The sequence below is a fragment of the Aquarana catesbeiana genome, linkage group LG02 (genome assembly GCF_042186555.1).
Source record: "Aquarana catesbeiana isolate 2022-GZ linkage group LG02, ASM4218655v1, whole genome shotgun sequence".
Taxonomy (NCBI): domain Eukaryota; kingdom Metazoa; phylum Chordata; class Amphibia; order Anura; family Ranidae; genus Aquarana; species Aquarana catesbeiana.
The window spans coordinates 203,180,084-203,198,808 of NC_133325.1; the positions used below are offsets into that span (position 1 = coordinate 203,180,084).

Sequence of the window (18,725 nt, forward strand, 5' to 3'; positions counted from 1 at the left end):
AGGGTGGTCTTAACCACTTGCCGACCGCTACACGCCGATTTCCGTACGCAAAAGGTCATACCCATACGTCCTTTTGCAATTCCCGCCTAGGGTGCGCGCGCATGCCGTGGGAGCATGCTCGTGGATCCTGTGGACTCAATGTTCGCCGGCACCCCACGATTGCAAGGAAGAGAGGCAAAACAGGGAGATGCCTATGTAAACAAGGCATTTCTCTGTTCTGCCTAGCAACATGACAGGGATCTACTGCTCCCAGTGATCAGGAGCAGTGATCACTGTCATGTTCTAGTGAGCCCACCCCCCCCCTACAGTTAGAACACACTAAGGGAGCAAACTTAACCCCTTGATCGCCCCCTACTGTTTAACCTCCCTGGCGGTATGATTATTTCGGATTTTAGGTGCTGAAAGCGGTACCATTATTTTGCATGGAAATTTGGCGTTTTATATTGTAGGTCTGTAAATCTTAACAATAACACACTTAAATCTGTCCAAACCAGAGTCTAGTAGATATCCCGGGTATGATAAAGTTTGAAACACAAAAACATAAATTATAATATAATAAATAAAAATAAATAATTAGAAAAAAAAAAAAAAATAGTAATAAAATAAATTTCCCCACAATTCACTATCGCTCAATTCTGCAAGTGTTCTAATTTATTATTGCTGTTTTCTAGCTGGTCTAAAGCCACTTTTGACGTAAAGGGACACTTTTTGGTTGCTATGGACAATCTCCAGTTTCCAGGCAGAAAGAACAGTGTATATCATGTAAAATTGCATGCAGGGCATGGGACAAAGCACTGGGGACAAAAGGGATGTGAAATAATTTCATACAGTACTGTAATCTGTAAGATTACAGTACTGTATGTGTTATGCTTTTGACATTTTTTTGAATTTGCCGCCAGGCTCCGCCCCCGTGCGTCGCACCGCTCGCAGGGAACGGAGCCTGGCACGGAGAGGCTTCGGAGGAGGACGGAGCGCTCGGACACTGCGGGGGACATCGCAGGATCCCGGGGACAAGGTAAGTAACGCCGCCCCAGGATCCTGCAATGCGATCCCGAGTGTGGCTCGGGGTTACCGCTAATGGTACTGAATTTTAACCCCGAGCCACACTCGGGAAAACCGCCAGGGAGGCTACCCCCTTCCCTGCCAGTGACATTTATACAGTAATCAGAGGCTATTCTTATCTCTGATCGCTGTATAAATGTCAATGGTCCAAAAATAGTGTCAAAAGTGTCCAATCTATCCGCCGCAATGTCGCAGTCACGATAAAAATCGCATATCACCACCATTACTAGTAAAAAAAAAAAATAATGAAAATGCCATAAATCTATTCCCTATTTTGTAGATAGCAAACCAATCAATATACACCTATTCCAATTTTCTTTTTTTTTTTTTTTTTTTTTTACCAAACATATGTAGAAGAATACCTATCGGCCTAAACTGTGAAAGAAATTTGTTTTTTTATATATTTTTGGGGGATATTTATTATAGCAAAAAGTAAAAAATATTGCTTTTTTTTCAAAATTGTCGCTCTTTTTTTGTTTATAGTGCAAAAAATAAAAACCACAGAGGTGATCAAATACCACCAAAAGAAAGCTCTATTTGTGGGAAAAAAAGGACGTCAATTTTGTTTGGGTACAATGTTGTGCAAATGCGCAATTGTCAGCTAAAGCCACGCAGTGCCGAATCGCAAAAAATGCTCTGGTCAGGAAGGAGGTAAATTTTTCTGGGACTGAAGTGGTTAAGGCAGGGATTACTATGTCTTTGGACAGTTTCTGCAATAAACATGGATGTTTGAAATCTATCCAGCATGCAGCAGCCTTTTTGTCTACTGTCAGTGACAGGGTGTTGCCACGCTTGTTAAAGGACCTTTGTGGCAGGATCAACAGGTATTATTTTAACAAAAGCGGTTCATTTCAAAAGATCTAAAATAACTTTTTAAATTAAACAACATATTACATATTTGTTTGAGATTTTAGTGTATGTGTTTGCATCTACTTTAACTTTTACATCAATTACAGTCACTAAGCCTGTATAACCACAATTCTTTTATGTATTTGCCAGATCCATTGGAATGGAAAGGAAGAGATAAGGTGATCCCTATTCATCCTGATTTCAGAATGATTGTGCTAGCTAACAGACCTGGGTTCCCTTTTTTGGGAAATGATTTTTTTGGTGCTTTGGGTAAGTTAAAGCTTCACAAAATGAATATCATACCTAGCTCACGTGTAGGCTTGTATAAACATTTAAAATGAAAGTATGGTGACTAAGACCACAGAGAATGTTTTTTAAACTGTAAAATCTTATTGCAAAAAGTCGCTTTATGAATTTCAAAACTTGAAAAAAAAAAAAATATATATAGATAGATAGATATAGATATATCTATAGATATAGATATAGATATATATATATATATATATATATATATATATATATATATATATATATAGACATAGTGTGTATGATAGCTTGATTTAAAGTGTAAGCCCACTCTAACACTAAAATCCCTGCATCTACAGACATCCATGATCTAACACTAACAAAACTAGCCCTGTAAAGAAGAAATCAGTATACAGTGCATCCGGAAAGTATTCACAGCGCTTTACTTTTTACACATTTTGTTATGTTACAGTCTTATTCCAAAATGTATTCAGTGAATTATTTTTCTCAAAATTCTACAAACAATACCCCATAATGACAATGTTAAAGACGTTAAATCTTTGCAAATTTATAAAAAAAAAAAAAAAAATCCCATGTACATAAGTATTCACGGCCTTTGCAATGACACTCAAAACTGAGCTCAGGTGCATCCTGTTTCCACTGATCATCCTTGAGATGTTTTTACAACTCCACCTGTGGTAAATTCAGTTGATTGGACATGATTTGCAAAGGCACACACCTGCCTATATAAGGTCCCACAGTTAACAGTGCATGTCAGAGCACAAACCAAGCCATGAAGTCCAAGGAATTGTCTGTAGCCCTCCGAGACAGGATTGTATCGAGGCACAGATCTGGGGAAGGGTACAGAAAAATGTCTGCAACATTTAAGGTCCCAATGAGCACTGTAGCCTCCATCATCATGAAACCACCAGGGCTCTTCCTAGAGCCGGCCTCCCAGCGAAACTGAGCGATTGGGGGAGAAGGGCCTTACTCAGGAAGGTGACCAAGAATCCGACAGTCACTCTGAAAGAGCTCCAGCATTTCTCTGTGGAGAGAGGAGAACCTTCCACAAGAGCAACCATCTCTACAGCACTCCACCAATCAGACCCATATGTTAGAGTGGCAAGAGGGAAGCCACTCCTCAGTAAAAGGCACATTACAGAAGTTTGCCCAAAGGTACCTGAAGAGTCTCAGACCATGGTCTGATGAAACAGAGTGAACTCTTTGGCGTGAATGGCAAGCGTCATCTCTGGAGAAAACCAGGCACCGCTCATCACCTGGCCAATACCATCCCTACAGTGAAGCATGGTGGTGGCAGCATCATGCTGTGGGGATGTTTTTCGGTGGCAGGAACAAGGAGACTAGTCAGGATTAAGTGAAAATAAATGCAGCAATGTACAGAGACATCCTTGATGAAAACCTGCTCCAGAGCGCTCTGGACCTCAGACTGGGGTGAAGATTAATCTTCCAATGGGACAATGACCCTAAGCACACAGCCAAAATAACAAAGAAGTGGCTTTGGGACAACTCTGTGAACGTCCTTGAGTGGCCCAGCCAGAGCCTAGACTTGAACCCGATTGAACATCTCTGGAGAAATCAGAAAATGGCTGTGCACTGACTCGCCCCATTCACCCTGATGGAGTTTGAGAGGTCCTGCAAAGAAGAATGAGAGAAACTGCCCCAAAATAGGTGTGCCAAGCTTGTAGCATCATATTCAAAAAGACTTGAGGCTGTAATTGGTGCCAAAGGTGCTTCATCAAAGTATTGAGCAAAGGCTGTGAATACTTATGTACATGGATTTTTTTTTTTTTTTTTTTTTTTAATAAATTTGCAAAGATTTCAAACAAACTTCTTACATGTTGTCATTATGAGGTATTGTTTGTAGAATTTTGGGGAAAATTCATATTTTGGGGAAATTAATTAATACAGGTTTTTGGGAGACCGGAATTCCCTGTGCTTGGTGAGACCGCCTAGGTGGTCAATTAAGTCGGTAAAGAGACTACATGGGTGTAAAGCAATCTGGAGGAGGGATTTTTCTTCACAACTTTTCATTGACATCCTGTTTTTACACCTGTATGAAAACCTACCGGTTAAACTCTTCATCACATGAATTTTCATTTGCTCCAGTTTCTCCATTTTCATTCTTGGGACTCTGCCTTAGCTTTTTTCTCAGACTTTTTTCACCCAATGCATTTGAGAATTTTTATTTTTTATATGGTGTAAGGTCATTGTTTATACACTCATGAATATTTTATTTATTATTATTGATTGTATATTATATTTCACCGTTTGAGCACATTATTAATTTATTATTTATTATCTCACTAGAGTAAATTCTTGGTGACCTCATATTATACAGTGGGGACGGAAAGTATTCAGACCCCCCTTAATTTTTTCACTCTTTGTTATATTGCAGCCATTTGCTAAAATCATTTAAGTTCATTTTTCCCACATTAATGTACACAAAGCACCCATATTGACAGAAAAACACAGAATTGTTGACATTTTTGCAGATTTATTAAAAAATAAAAACTGAAATATCACATGGTCCTAAGTATTCAGACCCTTTGCTGTGACACTGATATATTTAACTCAGGTGCTGTCCATTTCTTCTAATCATCCTTGGGATGGTTCTACACCTTCATTTGAGTCCAGCTGCGTTTGATTATACTGACTGGACTTGATTAGGAAAGCCACACACCTGTCTATATAAGACCTTACAGCTCACAGTGCATGTCAGAGCAAATGAGAATCATGAGGTTAAAGGAACTGCCTGAAGAGCTCAGAGACAGAATTGTGGCAAGGCATAGATTTGGCCAAGGTTACAAAAAAATTCTGTTGCACTTATTGTTCCTAGGAGCACAATATCCTCCATAATCCTTAAATGGAAGACGTTTGGGATGACCAGAACCCTTCCTAGAGCTGGCCGTCCGGCCAAACTGAGCTATCGGGGGAGAAGAGCCTTGGTGAGCGTGGTAAAGAAGAACCCAAAGATCACTATGGCTGAGCTCCAGAGATGCAGTCGGGAGATGGGAGAAAGTTGTAGAAAGTCAACCATCACTGCAGCCCTCCACCAGTCGGGGCTTTATGGCAGAGTGGCCCAATGGAAGCCACTCCTCAGTGCAAGACACATGAAAGCCCGCATGGAGTTTGCTAAAAAACACCTTAAGGACTCCAAGATGGTGAGAAATAAGATTCTCTGGTTTGATGAGACCAAGATAGAACTTTTTGGCCTTAATTCTAAGCGGTATGTGTGGAGAAAACCAGGCACTGCTCATCACCTGTCCAATACAGTCCCAACAGTGAAGCATGGTGGTGGCAGCATCATGCTGTGGGCGTGTTTTTCAGCTGCAGGGACAGGACAACTGGTTGCAATTGAGGGAAAGATGAATGCGGCCAAGTACAGGGATATCCTGGACGAAAACCTTCTCCAGAGTGCTCAGCACCTCAGACTGGGCCGAAGGTTTTTCCTTCCAACAAGACAATAACCCTAAGCACACCGCTAAAATAATGAAGGAGTGGCTTCACAACAACTCCGTGACTGTTCTTGAATGGCCCAGCCAGAGCCCTGACTTAAACCCAATTGAGCATCTCTGGAGAGACCTAAAAATGACTGTCCACCAACTTTTACCATCCAACCTGACAGAACTGGAGAGGATCTGCAAGGAGGAATCCCCAAATCCAGGTGTGAAAAATTTGTTGCATCTTTTCCAAAAAAACTCATGGCGGTATTAGATCAAAAGGGTGCTTCTACTAAATACAGAGCAAAGGGTCTGAATAATAAGGATCATGTGATATTTCAGTTTTTCTTTTTTAATAAATCTGCTAAAATTTCAACAATTCTGTGTTTTTCTGTCAATATGGGGTGCTTTGTGTACATTAATGTGGGAAAAAATGAACTTAAATGATTTTAGCAATTGGCTGCAATATAACAAAGAGTGAAAAATTTAAGGGGGTCTGAATACTTTCTGTCCCCACTGTATGTCTCTTACCTTATTTGGTTTGTAGTTTCCCAAATTCACGTATTGGAACTCCACCTTAGTTTTTCAGATTCTTTTCACCATTATCTGAATTTTATTCATTTTTCTTTTCCTTTTTCAAAATATTGGGAATGTATTTTGCATCCACATTTTTTCCACTTGTTTGAGTTTTGTATTTAAAATTTTTGGTGCTGGCAGCTTTTTATTTACTTTATTCATCTTCAGTTTTTCACATCTATTTCTAGCACAGCGTTAACCTTCGGGTTCTTTTTTTACCAATAAAACACAGTGGTCCTGAGAAATTAGAATTCCCATCAGGTAGTGTGAGGTTGTCAGTTTCCACTAGGTAAGGACAAGCTCATTAACGAGTGGCATGCGTTTCCGCCCTGGTTCCTTTCCATTTCAAGGATAGTAAGGGAGCTGAGGAAAACCGATAGAACCATTTGAACAGATAACATTTTCAACTAGTCATCGGGAAGGGCCAACATTAACCTTACTGGCAAAACCCACAACAATAACATATTGCATTCTCATATGATGGAGCTCCCTCACACAATATAAGAGAGCCCCCTCCCCCCAGAACTGAGGTAACTGCGTTGAGGGTAAGTAACATTATAAACGTAGGAAAATTGTTAACATCAGGGCATGTTCCAAACCACTTGAGAAAGGCCTATTACAGGCAATTGGTGATTGTAGTTATCACTGAGCGGGTATGCCTCTCATATTACAGTCATTGCGGTCATCCATAGGGTCCTGCGAGAGGGGGGAGTCCCTTGGAAGAAGATCGCTGTTGTTGATTCCACGAAGGTGAAATCGGGCGGCCTCCTGCTTGCTGTGCTTTGTGCTCCCTGGAGATCAGACCCAAGCTCAAGAGGACTTCCTCTCCATCGGGAAAGTTGGCGAAGGAGTGTGACTTGCCTTTATAGGTGAATGGCAAGCGGAATGGAAATGACCAGCGATATTTGATTTGATGATTAGTAAGCTGAGCTGGTAATGATTTCAGTGCGTGTCTCTTTTGTATTGTCAATTGAGAAATGTCCGCGAATATTTGTATGGTGTGGCCCAGGAGGGTTATGTCGCTCCTGGTGCGAGCCGTGGACATTATTTTTTCCTTGATTCTGTAGAAATGTGGATTGACTATGATATCTCTAGGTAGGCCATCCTGTCTAGGAGCTGTCAGGGCGCCATGCACTCGATTGATTTCCAAGTGATGTGGTGAAATATCCGGTATCAAGTCCTGCATCAGGGACTTGTACAGAATCTTCCAGATCAGTCACCGTATTCTAAAAAGATACCGCCTGGACCTATTTTCCTGATCATCTATTTTAGCGTTTGCCTGGTCCAGTTGATCTTGTAGAGAAGAGATCAGGGTAGAATTTTGGTTAACCCTCCTCACTGTGCCATCCATCTTAGACTCAATGGTGTCTAACTATTCACCAATGTTATTGAAATCATGCTTCATTTCAGCAGTGATAGACAGGCATGCTTTTGATAGCTCTTGCTGGAGTAGTGCTGAAAAGTGATCTAACAGGACAGAGTCCCCAGAATAAGGAGATGAAGGGAGTTGATCACTCCCTATGCTATTCTGGTTCAACGCTATCTCAGCCATTTCAGCCATATTCCTGTCCATGGATGAGGCTGGAGAATCAGCATAGTCCAAGCCCTCCCCCTGATATGCTGGGGAGGGAGAGAACTGTGGGGACTCACCCCTCTGTGGCTGGAGCATGCTGTTCTGTGACTGGGAGGATCCTGCACACGGTCAGCTTGTGAGGCTGCTGTGCTGCGTGGTGAGGTGGCTGTTTGTGCAGGGGAAGCCTCACCTCATTGGATCCTGCTCTCTTGTTTGGCTGCACATGAGCCCGTCCTCTGGTCTGACGCCATCTTGGATGGGGGAGGCTGAATGAATAGGTGGGCGGTGGGGGTCTCTTTTTGGAGGACCCCGCTCCTCTCTGTTGCATGGTCTGTTCTCCGAGCTGCTGGCGGTGTTTTCAGTGACCCCGACACGTATATTAGCTGGGAAAGTCCGGTGGTGTGCGGAGCAGGTCAGATCATGTCCGCTCCTGTGCCCGCGTGCATGCGCACTTACAGCTGCAAGTCTTTTTGGGGATGTCTCTACCAGCTTTGCACATCTAGAGAGTGAAATTTTTGCTCATTCTTCGCAAAATAGCTCAAGTTCTGTCAGATTGGATGGAGAGCGCCTGTGAACAGCAATTTTCTAGTCTTGCCACAGATTTTCATTTGGATTTAGGTCTGGAGTTTGGGTCATTCTAACACATGAATATGCTTTGAGCTAAACAATTCCATTCTAGCTCTGGTTGTATGTTAAGGGTCATTGTCCTGCTGGAAGGTGAACCTCTACCCCAGTCTCAAGTCTTTTGCAGACTCTAATTCCGCGTACACACGAGCGGAATGTCCGACAGAAAAAGTCAGATGGAAGCTTTTCATCGTCTATTCCGATCATGTGTATGCCTCATCTGACTCTTTTTTTCGAAAATTCTGATGGACCTAGAAATGGAGCATGTTCTAAATATTTCCGACATGACCATTTCCTATCCAGAAAACCGCTTTTTTGTATGCTGTTCCGATGGACCAAAAACGACGCATGCTCTGAAGCAAGTATGAGATAGAAGCTATTGGCTACTGGCTATTGAACTTCCTTTTTCTAGTCCCGTAGTACGTGTTTTATGTCACCTCATTCTGGACGGTCGGACTTTGGTATGACCGTGTGTATGCAAGACCACTTGAGCGGAATTCCGTCGGGGTTCTGTCGGAGAAACCTTCAGAGTTTATTCCGACGGCAAAACCGGTCGTGTGTACAGGGCTGCCCTGTATTTGACTCCATCCATCTTCCCATCAACTCTGACCAGCTTCCCTGTCCCTGCTAAAGAAAAGCATCCCCACAACATGATGCTGCCACCACCATGTTTCATGGTGGGGATGGTGTGTTCAGGGTGACGTGCAGTGTTTTTCATCACACATAGCATTTTGCTTTTGAAAAAGTTCATATTTGGTCTCATCTGATCAGAGCACCTTCTTCCACATGTTTGCTGTATCCCCAACATGGCTTCTCTCAAACTGCAGATGGGACTTCTTATGGCTTTCTTTCAACAATGGCTTTCTTCTTGCCACTCTTCCATAAAGGCCAGATTTGTGGAATCCACGACTAATAGTTGTCCTGTGAACAGATTCTCCCACCTGAGCTGTGGATCTCTGCACCTCCTACAGAATTACCACGGGTCTCTTGGCTGATGCTCTGATTAATGCTCTCCCTGCCCGGCCTGTCAGTTTAGGCGGATGGCCATGTCTTGGTAGGTTTGCACTTGTGCCATACTCTTTTCATTTTTGGATAATGGATTGAACAGTGCTCTGTGAGATGTACAAAGCTTGGGATATTTTTTTTACAGCCTAACCCTACTTTAAACTTCTCTACAACTGTATCCCTGACCTGTCTGGTGTGTTCCTTGGCCTTTATGATGCTGTTTGTTCACTAAGGTTCTCTAACAAACCTCTGAGGGCTTCACGGACTAGCTGTATTTATACTGAGATTAAATTACACACAAGTGGACTCTATTTACTAACTTGGTGACTTTTAAAGGCAATTGGTTCCACTAGATTTTAGTTAGGGGTATCAGAGAGCAAGGATTACTATTGCGACAACACATCATCAGTAGGGTAAAACTAACTTGTCTCACAACGGTCTAACCCAGCTCACAGTCCCTATCACTAACCAAAACTGCAGTGTTTATCCTCATGACACATCACAGGAAGCACCTCCATGGTTAACAGAGGACAAAATTAAAATTAGACTTACAAACTGAACATTAATAAATCACCAGGACCAGATGGCTTGCACATGAGGGTACTTGGGGAACTCAATCAAGTAATTGCCAGACCATTGTTCCTAATTTTTACTGACAGTCTACTGACTGGAATGGTACCAGCTGATTGGAGAAAAGCCAATGTAGCACCAATATTTCAAAAGGGCCCAAAATACATCCCTGGGAATTACAGACCAGTTAGCCTAACGTCAGTAGTATGTAAACTCTTGGAGGGGTGGATAAGGGACTATATACAAGATTTTAGTAATGAGAATGGTATCATTAGCAGTAATCAGCATGGATTCATGAAGAATCGTTCTTGCCAAACCAATCTACTAACCTTCTCTGCAGGATGTGGAAACCTTGCAAAAAGATCTGAACAAATTAATGGGGTGGGCAACTACATGGCAAATGAGGTTCAATGTAGAAAAATGTAAAATACTGCATTTGGGTGGGTAAAATATGAATGCAATCTATACACTGGAGGGAGAACCTCTGGGGGAATCTAGGATGGAAAAGGACCTGGGGGTCTAGTAGATGATAGGCTCAGCAATGGCATGCAATGCCAAGCTGCTGCTGACAAAGCAAACAGAATATTGGCATGCATTAAAAAGGGGACAACTCCAGAGATAAAACGATAATTCTCCTGCTCTACAAGACTCTGATCCGGCTGCACCTAGAGTATGCTGTCCAGTTCTGGGCACCAGTCCTCAGGAAGGATGTACTGGAAATGAAGCGAGTACCCAGAAGGGCAACAAAGCTAATAAAGGGTCTGGAGGATATTATTTATGAGGAAAGGTTGCGAGCACTGAACTTATTCTCTCTGGAGAAGAGACGCTTGAGAGGGGATATGATTTCAATATACAAATACCATACTGGTGACCCCACAATAGGGATAAAACGTTTTCGCTGAAGGGAGTTTAACAAGACTCGTGGTGCTCATTAAAATTAGAAGAAAAGAGTTTTAACCTTAAACTACGTAGAGGGTTCTTTACTGTAAGAGCGGCAAGGATGTGGAATTCCCTTCCACAGGCTGTGGTCTCAGCGGGGGGGCATTGATAGTTTCAAGAAACTATTAGATAAGCACCTGAACGACCGCAACATACAGGGTTATACAATGTAATACTGACATATAATCACACACATAGGTTGGATGTAACTATGAGTAAAGGGGACTGAATACAAATGCACATCCCACTTTTCAGATATTTATTTGTAAAAAAAAAAATTGAAAACCATTTATCCATTTTCCTTCCACTTCACAATTAAGTGCCACTTTGTGTTGGTCTATCACTTAAAAAACATTTACATTTTTGGTTGTAACATGACAAAATGTAGAAAGTTTCAATAGTGAAGCAGGAGGGATTCCTCCATCAACACTGACTTTGTTGATGGGGGAATCGAGAAATTTTCTTTCCTTCAACCCATGGTTGGAGAAAAGAAAATTGCATAATCTATGGCCAACTTTATTGATATACAATAAATGGCCCGGAGCAAAAGTTACTGTATGGGAATATCTACTATGTGGATAGTAGCTCGAAGAGGTGGATGTGGGAGATATGAGGTAGGTCATAATAGCCAATTACCAACCCTGGCCTGTGGTTATCCCAGCAGGAACTAGAGCAGTGAAGGCGAACCTTGGCACCCCAGATGGTTTGGAACTACATTTCCCATGATGCTCAACTACTCTGCAGAGTGTATAAGCATCATGGGAATATAGTTCCAAAACATCTGGGGTGCCATGGTTTGCCATCACTGAACTAGAATAATGCATGAATACATTGAAATGCCAGCCAGGTAAATTTTAGCAGATAAAAAGAACATTGTTTATGTACATAGTTTGAACCAACAAAGCAAATATGCGTAAATAAATTAGGCTTATTTTCATTCTATGTACCTATTCTTTCCATCTTCTAAGAAGATTAATAAAATCCTATACATTTGCAGCGAATGAGAGAAGGCATCTGTTATAAGTGGCATCTAGGGTTGCCAAACTGATATCAATGAATATTTCTACAAGGATTTATTCCAAGCCTTTTTCCTTATGATATAAGCATGTACAGAATTTCAAAATTGGAATCATGTATTCAATGGATTTCTATTGACAATAATGGAATATGGTATATTTCCATATGCAGACAATGAGCACATTCAATTCATCAATAAATAATTAAATTTACAATAAAATTACAGACAAAAACTTTTACTTTGATGTCAGATGTCAGATCAGGCTGTACAGAGAGACCAGACTGGGGGTGGGGCAGAGCCACGCTGTGTGTCTTATTGACACACAGAGTGGAGTTTGGGATTGAGCATGCTGAAGTGTCCCCCAAAGCTGTGTTGGTCTATCACATAAAATACATTTACATTTTTGGTTGTAACATGACAAAATGTGGAAAATTTCCAGGGGTGTGAATACTTTTTCAAGACACTGTAACTCTCACAATTAATGGTATTGTAAACATTAGGCTTTAATCACCTGACCGATTAGGGTCATAGATTGCCAAAAATCAGTGTAAATCTCCCATGCAGGTGTGTGCGATCAGAACCTGTACAAATCAATAACAAGCTCACAGGCATCACTGCTATTCGATTGCAAATGGACATCCGAAGTGTTACATGTAATTGACAGAAATGAGGCCCTAAAAAATAGGATTTTTGTTTATGATAGAAAACACAAAAAAAAGGTCATTACAACTGTCACCTGGGTTTACCTTTGTATAGTTAAGACATTTTTCTGTAGTTTTGGATTGGGGTAGGGTTAGGACTTCTGTCGGATTAATATTGCTGCCTGTATCCATGTTGGGGAAATTCATTTTCTCTGTTTTTTCTGTGAATACTGTGACTGAGACAGAAAGCTGTAGGAAATCCAAAATGATACAGTTGTCACTGGAGAAGGAATAGAAACACCATATCAGAAGACCACTGTCTAAAAACAGATTCTCCCTAGCTTTTTTAATATTTCCTCTGGTTTTCTTTTACTTTTTTGGGATTGGAAGTGGAGTGAAATCTCCTCAATGGAAGAGACAGCAAAAAAATAAAGTAACAGGGTTTTTCACCCTTCCCTGCTGTATTCAAAACTGATAAAATGTTTGGCTTGCATGCATATACTTTAAATGTCAAAGCCTCAGCGCATGTGCACGAACGAGGAAGATGGACGCCTGATTCCCTTGCTCCGCGCCGTCGGAGCAAACACACGAGTCTAGCCAGGCACAGACCGCGCACAGACACCTCTCATCCATCTCCCGTGGCTCTGGAACGACTCAGGCTGCCACCAGTTATATACTGCTCCTCCAAGCAGAAACACAAGAACCGGCAGCTCAATAAGGCCTCCCCAGCCTCAGGCAAGGGCAAAGGCAAAATGGCGCCCAAACCTCCGGAGCCAGACGACACAACCCAGCTCTCCGCAGCAGATCCAGCTTCACCTGCTGACCAATCCCCCACAGATCTGGTGAGTCTCCTGCCTGCAGACTCTGATTGCTTGCTGGCCAAATTCCGCAATATTGTACACGACGAGAGCACTATGGCCTCCCGCAAGCTTTTCTCTGATTTATTGAGGGGTCTTAAAGAGATAAGCTAACGCACTAATCAGTTGGAACAATGCATGAATTTAGCTACCACTGTGTTAGAGGGTCATGAGGAGGAAGTGGACAAATTGTTAGCTGAACTAGAGGCCATGAGGGATAAATTGGAGGATCCAGAGAATAGGGCCTGAAAGGATAATCTTTGCATCCACAGTGTCCCTGAAGCTATCACTGACCTACAAGGAACAGCAACTGCTTACTTTCAGGAACTGGCCCCTGAGATCCCGGTGGACAGGCTGAAATTGGATCGTATCCACCGGTCCCTAGCTCCTAAACCGTCTGATTGCCCCCAGATGGATATCATCAGAACATTTCACTACTAACGCACCAAAGAGAAACTCTTACTCTGTGAGAGAGCAGGAGGACCTCTCCTTTCAAGGTAACCCCCTCCAACTGTTCGCGGACCTCTCAACCTCTCATCGGTCACTATTGCCAGACGTCGGAGCCTGAAGCCCTATCTCCGGATCCTGCAAACCCAGGGGATCAAGTACAGATGGGTGTTCTGATTCAAGCTCTCCTTCTCACATCTAGGCCGCCAGTTCCATGCCACTTCTCCGTCCGACCTCCAACGCCACTTCCTGGAACTGCGGCTTGACCTGCCTTTGTCCCAAGATCCCAGGCGCTGCGAGAGCTACAGGCTCAATGCTTTCATAAAGCCACTAACAGCTCAAGGTAACTCTTTCACACCCGTGAGCATTCTATTGCCCCTTGTTACCAGATCCTGTACTGCACCTGATGGAACTTATCCAACTGTTGGACCGTACGCACGGATCTGGGTAGCGCCATATGGAGTTTGTTCCCTTCCCACCTAACCCCTGCCTCAAACCCTGATGCAGGGCCATGAGTGGTTACCCTGTTATAGGGTGCCCCGCCTGTGAGATGGTGGCCTAGTGTGATGACTTCCTGCCTTGTATGCCGTGCAGGGTTCATGGCTTCAGATCACCTCCTAGCCTTTTTCAGCAACGATATATGGCAGTCTGTGATTGTTCATTTGGCCATCATCTGCTAGAATTGTCTTGGGTGATTCCTGGAATGTTACAGGGTGGGAGGGTAATGGAACTCTAGCGGGGATTGTCTAGCACTGTTTACCTTGTTGGTTGTAATTTCTTTCTCCTTAACAAAGTTCTCTATTCCTGCCTTGTGGTTTGATAGAACTACAGGTGCTGAGCATGCATTTTTGGTCGCTCGGTCACTCTGGGCTGACCCGCTTGTAGATGGTGGCCCCGGGTGCTCGAGGTATGTTTATATGTCTTATAAGGACTTTTTTTTTTTTGTTTGTTCCTTTTGACTATGTTTTCAGAAATTTGTTAGGTCTTGTGCTAATGACATTTAAGTTGATTCTAACATTTCATAGTAGGGTTATGGTTCTGACAGACCACTGCTCCCCCTGTGTCGGCACTTTGCTAAGACGGATGTCTTGGCCAACATCTGACCCCGTTGTGGGCCTCACATCCCACACAGTGATGCATTTAAGTTTTCTATGTTTACTAAATCCCGAGACTCCCTCCGTTTCTTCGTGTCCTATGTCCTGCTTTCCTCTTCTTCCTCCCTTCCTATTTCTTCTCCCTTCTACCTACCTCTCCTCTTCCTTCAGTCCGCGTGTGTATGGGCATAACATTTTCTAGGCGCACCTTTTTGATTCCATGACCCTCAACTGGCTGTCCCTGAATGTTTAGGATATGAACTCCCCCCAAATGCAAGTGAAGGTTTTTAAATACCTCAAAAAACAAAGCATGCTTGCAGGAAACCCATTTTTTCTCCTCTTCCTTCCCCAAGTACTTTGATGCCTGTAACCCCCAAGTCTATTTGGCTAATGGCCCTACTAAGCAAAGAGGAGTCCTCATTGCTCTATGCAAATCAGCCCCCTTTAGTTGCAGTAGACAGATAGCAGAACCAAATGGTAGGTACCTTATACTGCAAGGTACTATTTAAACAATGAGATGACCATCGTGAATTGCTCTGCTCTGAATGACAATCCGGGGCATTTCCTGACTCACACCTGCTTCCTGTTAAAGTCCCACTTTTCTTGATAAAACCCTTTTCATCTGCTGCAAAAAAATTCTTACATTCCTTGCAGAGTCATGAGGTAGATGTCTGGAGAGAGCTTCACCCCTTAGGCAAGGACTACACTCATTTTCAGCCCCTCTATTCTCACTCCAGGATTGACCACATGTTTGTACTGCGGAAACATCTCCATTTAATTATTTCCGCCTCTATCTTAGCTGCCCATGGTTGGACCACGACCCTATCCTGACTGTTTGCCACTCCCTGCTTAGTAAGCCACAACACTCCCCCTGGGTAATGAATGACTCCCTTTTATCTTTTAAGGTAATCTTAAGTGACATCCACAAAGCCTGCGGGGAATATTTCTGACTCAATGCTGGGCCGGTCTCATCCCCTATGATGCTATGTGAAGCATATAAGGCAGTTCTCCGGGGCCATATTATCCAACTAGCGTCAAAACGTAAGAAAGAGCGAATGTTGGCTTGACGCAATTTGGAGCAGCACCTGGAGGCATCTTCAGCGGCCTTCAAACAATCCCCTACCCCCACCAACCGTAGGTTCTTGGACCAGGCCCGTACGGACCTAGATCTATGCTTAACCAATGGGGCAGAATGAATTTAGTCATCGCCTTACTAATCTTTATTCTGCCCCCAACCAGTCTTCCACCCTGGGCATAGACACCTTTCTGAACAGCTTGTCTTTGCCTTCCCTATCTGAAATTCACACATCCCTAATGGACCGAGACATACAGGTCTCGGAAGTCTTACAGTGTATCAAAGTTTTGAAGGTGGGCAAGAGGCCAGGCCCGGATGGCTTTACGGCACTGTACTACAGGAAATTGGCGGATGTCATTGACCCGTATTTGACAGCTACATATAATTCTGTTAAAGATGGTCAATCCTTTACATCAAACCTGTTGACCGCCAATATTGTATTGATCCCCAAACTAGACAAGGATCACTCTCTTGGGCTAATTTCAGGCCGATCTCATTAATTAATATAGATATGAAAATATTGACGAAGATTTTGGCTAATCGTCTGAATTCCTTGCTTCCACGCCTGATAAAGAAAGACCTAGTGGGGTTTCTCCCAAGAAAACAGGTGGGTGACGCTATTAGACTGTTTTTCCAAATCAGACATATAGATTATATTAGGTCCTTAGAGACAATGTTCTTGTCTCTTGATGTCAGTAAGGCCTTTGAAACCTTGTCATGGCCTTACTTAATGCAGGTGCTTCACAATTATGGTTTTGGCACCTCCTTTTTCAGTTGGGTCTCAGCAATCTATGACTCCCCCCAGGCCATAGTCAAATACTATGGCTTCAAATCGCCTCTTTTCCTCATTAAGAGAGGAACCCGACAAGGGTGCCCACTCTCCCCACTTCTATTTATCCTGGCACTGGGACCCCTGGCAGAGGTGATCCAAACCCATCCAGACATAACAGGGGTAGAAGTAGCGGGTACCTCGCACAAAATATCGTTGTTCGCGGACGATAGCTTGCTGTCATAACTAAACCTAGAATCGCCCTCCCTAACCTACTTTCTTTCTTAAATACCTTTGCAATGTTCTTGGGCCTATCTGTCAACCCTGCCAAATCTGCCAAATCTAAAGCTATGTCCATCAACCTTCCACCCTCAGAACTGGCATCCCTACAAACTGCATTTTCCTAACAGTGGTTGCCTTCATTGCACTATCTGGGGGTTAGGCTTACTCCAACGTATTCAGGACTTTATCAAGCCAATTTTCCTCTGCTGTTTGGGAAGCTAGTGGCTATGCTCTCATCCTGGTCCCATCTTCTGTTGTCCTGGTTCGGTAGAATAGCGACTGTACCTATGACCTACCTCCCAAAACTGCTTTACTTTTTTTGAGTTCTGCCAGTCCAGGTCCCTTCCTGTATTCTGTGCATACACCAACGCAAGCTCCTGCAGTTTGTCTGGTGCTCCACGAGACCCAGGATTAAGAAACAGGTTCTATACGCTCGCAAGATCAACGGTGGCCTCTCTGTTCCCAACTTACAAGCTTACTACACTGCAGCGGGCATAGCCCCACTCTCTCATCTTCATGAGAAACATCAAATGCCATTGTGGGCCACCATCGATTTAATGGACTCTCACCTGACACCGGTAGCCTCCCACCCTTGGCTTCCTCGAGAACACCGCACGAATACGATTGAACCATGTCTGGCACATTCCCTTCGGTTGTGGGAACTCCGTTAAATACTCGGCGGGCCTAATCTCTCCTCATCTTCCTCCACTCTGCCTCATTCATTAGCCAATATTCCCACCAGGACGCGATAACCCACTACAGTTCTCTTGGTGGACTGAGAATGGTTTTGTAGATCTTCACCCCTTATTCACCCCCACCAGGATAATCCCATTTGAAGCCCTACGTTACTCACATGATATCCCCCTTCGAGAGCAATACAGCTATCTACAGCAACAACATTTTCTCCAACAACTTATAAAATCTCGACCCACCCCTTATACTTTGACCCCTTTTGAAAACCTTTGCAGATCATGTCCCCATTCTTCTGGTCTATTCTCTTTAATCTATGCAGCCATAATTGGTTCCAAAAAACACCATTGAGACCTTGCCATCTCCAGTGGGAGACGGAGCTTGGGAAACAGCTAGATCCGGAGGACTGGCAGGTCATGACTATTTCACTATCCAAATGCTTCAAGAATGTTCTCTTCTTGGAAAACGCTTATAAAGTATTTTACAGATGGTATTATACCCCAACCAGATTGTCAGGTTTTACTCCATCCTATTCCCCATTATGTTTCCGTGGGTGTTCTCAAGAGGGAACAATGGCACACATCTGGTGGACATGTCCAAAGGTGTGCAGATTGTGGGTCAGGGTCTATACACTCCTTCGCAATCTTTTCCACACCAACCTAAAGAAGGACCATTTTAAGGCTCTTCTGTGGAAACCAATTGGAAAAGTACTTCGCCCGGAATGCCAGTTGGCATTGCACCTTTTTACTGCAACAAATGATCATGGCGAGGGCCTGGAAATCACTGACTGTTAAAAACTGCATAAATGGCATTATGGTAAATGAAAAATTGACAGCCATATTATCAGACATTCATGGTAAATTCCATCTGGTTTGGCAACCTTGGATAGCTCATAATCACCCTTTAAGACTTGATCCAGCACTGCTTTCACTCTAGTATGCCCTCTA

General features: G+C 43.1%; 1 protein-coding gene across 3 annotated transcripts in view; it reads left to right on the forward strand.

Annotated features, from left to right (window-relative positions):
* Nucleotides 1–18,725, forward strand: part of VWA8 (von Willebrand factor A domain containing 8) — a 686,916-nt gene that overhangs the window by 399,382 nt on the left and 268,809 nt on the right. For all 3 annotated transcript variants that reach the window (XM_073614208.1, XM_073614207.1, XM_073614209.1), the window contains exon 25: nucleotides 2,062–2,181. In XM_073614208.1, the coding sequence (XP_073470309.1) occupies nucleotides 2,062–2,181 (120 nt within the window). The remainder of the gene's footprint in view (nucleotides 1–2,061; nucleotides 2,182–18,725) is intronic.